Below are 1,723 nucleotides of genomic sequence, written 5' to 3'. Positions count from 1 at the left end.
AGGGTTGCAACTATTGTCTTTTAGCAGAACTCGATTAAGGCGCTCTCTATTGTTTCAGTTGCAGCTTTGTTCATCAACGGTTGAAGTAGTTTAGGTCAACGGTTGCAACATTCCGCCCATGACAATGACCGTTTGTAGCTTTTTATATGTATGGTTGCAGCTTTATTCATCAACGGTTGTAGCATTTTATGTCAACGGTTGCAGCATCGCGGGTCGGGATCTGCCGGGGCGCATCTCACGGTCGAACTGATCGGACATGATCGTGGACATGAAGCTTTTTCAAACCAACAGTCGAAGCTTTTTAAATGGTTGAAGCTTTTTCTCATGGATTGAAGCTTTTCATTCCATGTTTTCGAAGCTTTTTCAATGACCACGAGAAGAGATGGAGGAGGAAGAAGAGCGGTTGGTGGATGGATAAGGCACTGGATATGTGGCTAGGAAAGAGTCTGCTGTACATGGGCTGGATGGATGAACGAGGACCACTTGATTAAAAGTAAATACTACGTCCCGTGCGCGACTGGCGGAAGACTCGGCCGGGGCGCCGTGTATAAACAATTCCCTACTCTAAGGCCTTATTTCTCAATGGTTCCATCAAGCATCTTTTTTTTTTGGAAACACTTGCAGCTTTAGTGACCTCCCACTTCGATTGGTTTCCGAACCATCATTTCGACGTCCAATACTTTAAATTTAAGATCACAAACAATGTGGCCGACGAATGCTCTACTACAAATGCCCTCGAGCTAGCTAGGTACACTCGTGACATCACAGGATCAACAATACCGAGTTCCAGAAAAAAAAATGAAATCCACAATATTCAATAGATACATGCATACACATACTCTCTTAACCCATACATACACGCATACATTCTCTCTTAACCCATAGAGCATGAGCATCAGTTGATCTTGCACAGCGACTCGCTCGTCCAAACGCCGGACCCTGCAGCAGAGGCTGTTGCTTAAACCACCAGCACATACACCGCGTAGATGATCCCCGGTATGTACCCCAGAATGGTCAGCAAGAGACAGATCCAGAACTCCACCTGAATCGACACATCCGCGCCAGGAACCAGATCAGATAGGGACTACAATAAGGCTCAACGAAACCCGTAGACAAATAGAACGAGTAGGCAAGACAAATAGAACGAGTAGGCACTTACACCGAGTTTGTAGCGCAGGAAGACGCCGACCGGTGGCAGAATGATGGCGAGGATCACCTCCAAGACTGTTGCAGAGCCCATGGTTTGCTTCACTTGAGTCTGGTTTCTTTCTTTCTCCTTGCTTTCACTTCTGAAAGAGGCGCCTGGATTGGTTGATTTGGATTGCCAGATCATGTACACGTCCATTTATATAGACAAGACTCCGGGTTGTTTTAGTAACTGGTGTGGTTTGATGTGGAGGTGGTGTACGTGTCCCCGGGCCTGCACGCGGCTTGGCCACCTGCACTCCACGTAGCATCTTCTTCTGGAGCCGCGTGCGAATATTGGATACTGGAGCTCTGGAGATTAGACTAAGGTCCTGTTTTTTAAAAAATCCTAAAACTTTTTTAGTCCCAACTAAAAAGTTTTTAGTCCGTACCTGTTTCTTTTCAAAAACCAAACATGGACTAGAGGTCATTAAATAACATGCAAAAAGACCATGTTACTCCTAGAAATATATTAGAAGTTATTAAATGACATGCTAAAAGTAGGGGCATTGTTGAAAAAGAGCCAAAAAAGTCACAA

The 1,723-nt window shown here is 45.0% G+C and overlaps 1 protein-coding gene across 1 annotated transcript; it reads right to left on the bottom strand.

The window, feature by feature from the left end:
- Window positions 1-664: 664 nt before the first annotated feature.
- On the bottom strand, window positions 665-1,337 carry LOC123446606 (salt stress-induced hydrophobic peptide ESI3). The gene is made up of 2 exons (XM_045123181.1): window positions 1,160-1,337; window positions 665-1,042 (listed from the first exon to the last, which is right to left on the bottom strand). Exons 1-2 carry the CDS (start codon window positions 1,331-1,333, stop codon window positions 959-961), a joined length of 258 nt encoding a protein of 85 aa, XP_044979116.1. The 5' UTR covers window positions 1,334-1,337; the 3' UTR covers window positions 665-958.
- Between the last annotated feature and the right edge of the window lie 386 nt (window positions 1,338-1,723).

Source organism: Hordeum vulgare, chromosome 4H (assembly GCF_904849725.1).
Source record: "Hordeum vulgare subsp. vulgare chromosome 4H, MorexV3_pseudomolecules_assembly, whole genome shotgun sequence".
Taxonomy (NCBI): domain Eukaryota; kingdom Viridiplantae; phylum Streptophyta; class Magnoliopsida; order Poales; family Poaceae; genus Hordeum; species Hordeum vulgare.
The sequence above is the reverse complement of the archived record's forward strand: the minus strand, read 5'-3'. Positions and strand labels throughout refer to the sequence as shown.

Bases quoted from the DNA above. Each gene is read 5' to 3' on its own strand.
- LOC123446606 (XM_045123181.1), bottom strand. From the start codon at position 1,333: ATGATCTGGCAATCCAAATCAACCAATCCAGGCGCCTCTTTCAGAAGT. The intron at 1,043-1,159 runs GTAAGTGCCTAC...GTGTCGATTCAG, and splicing joins TCCTGCGCTACAAACTCGGT to GTGGAGTTCTGGATCTGTCT.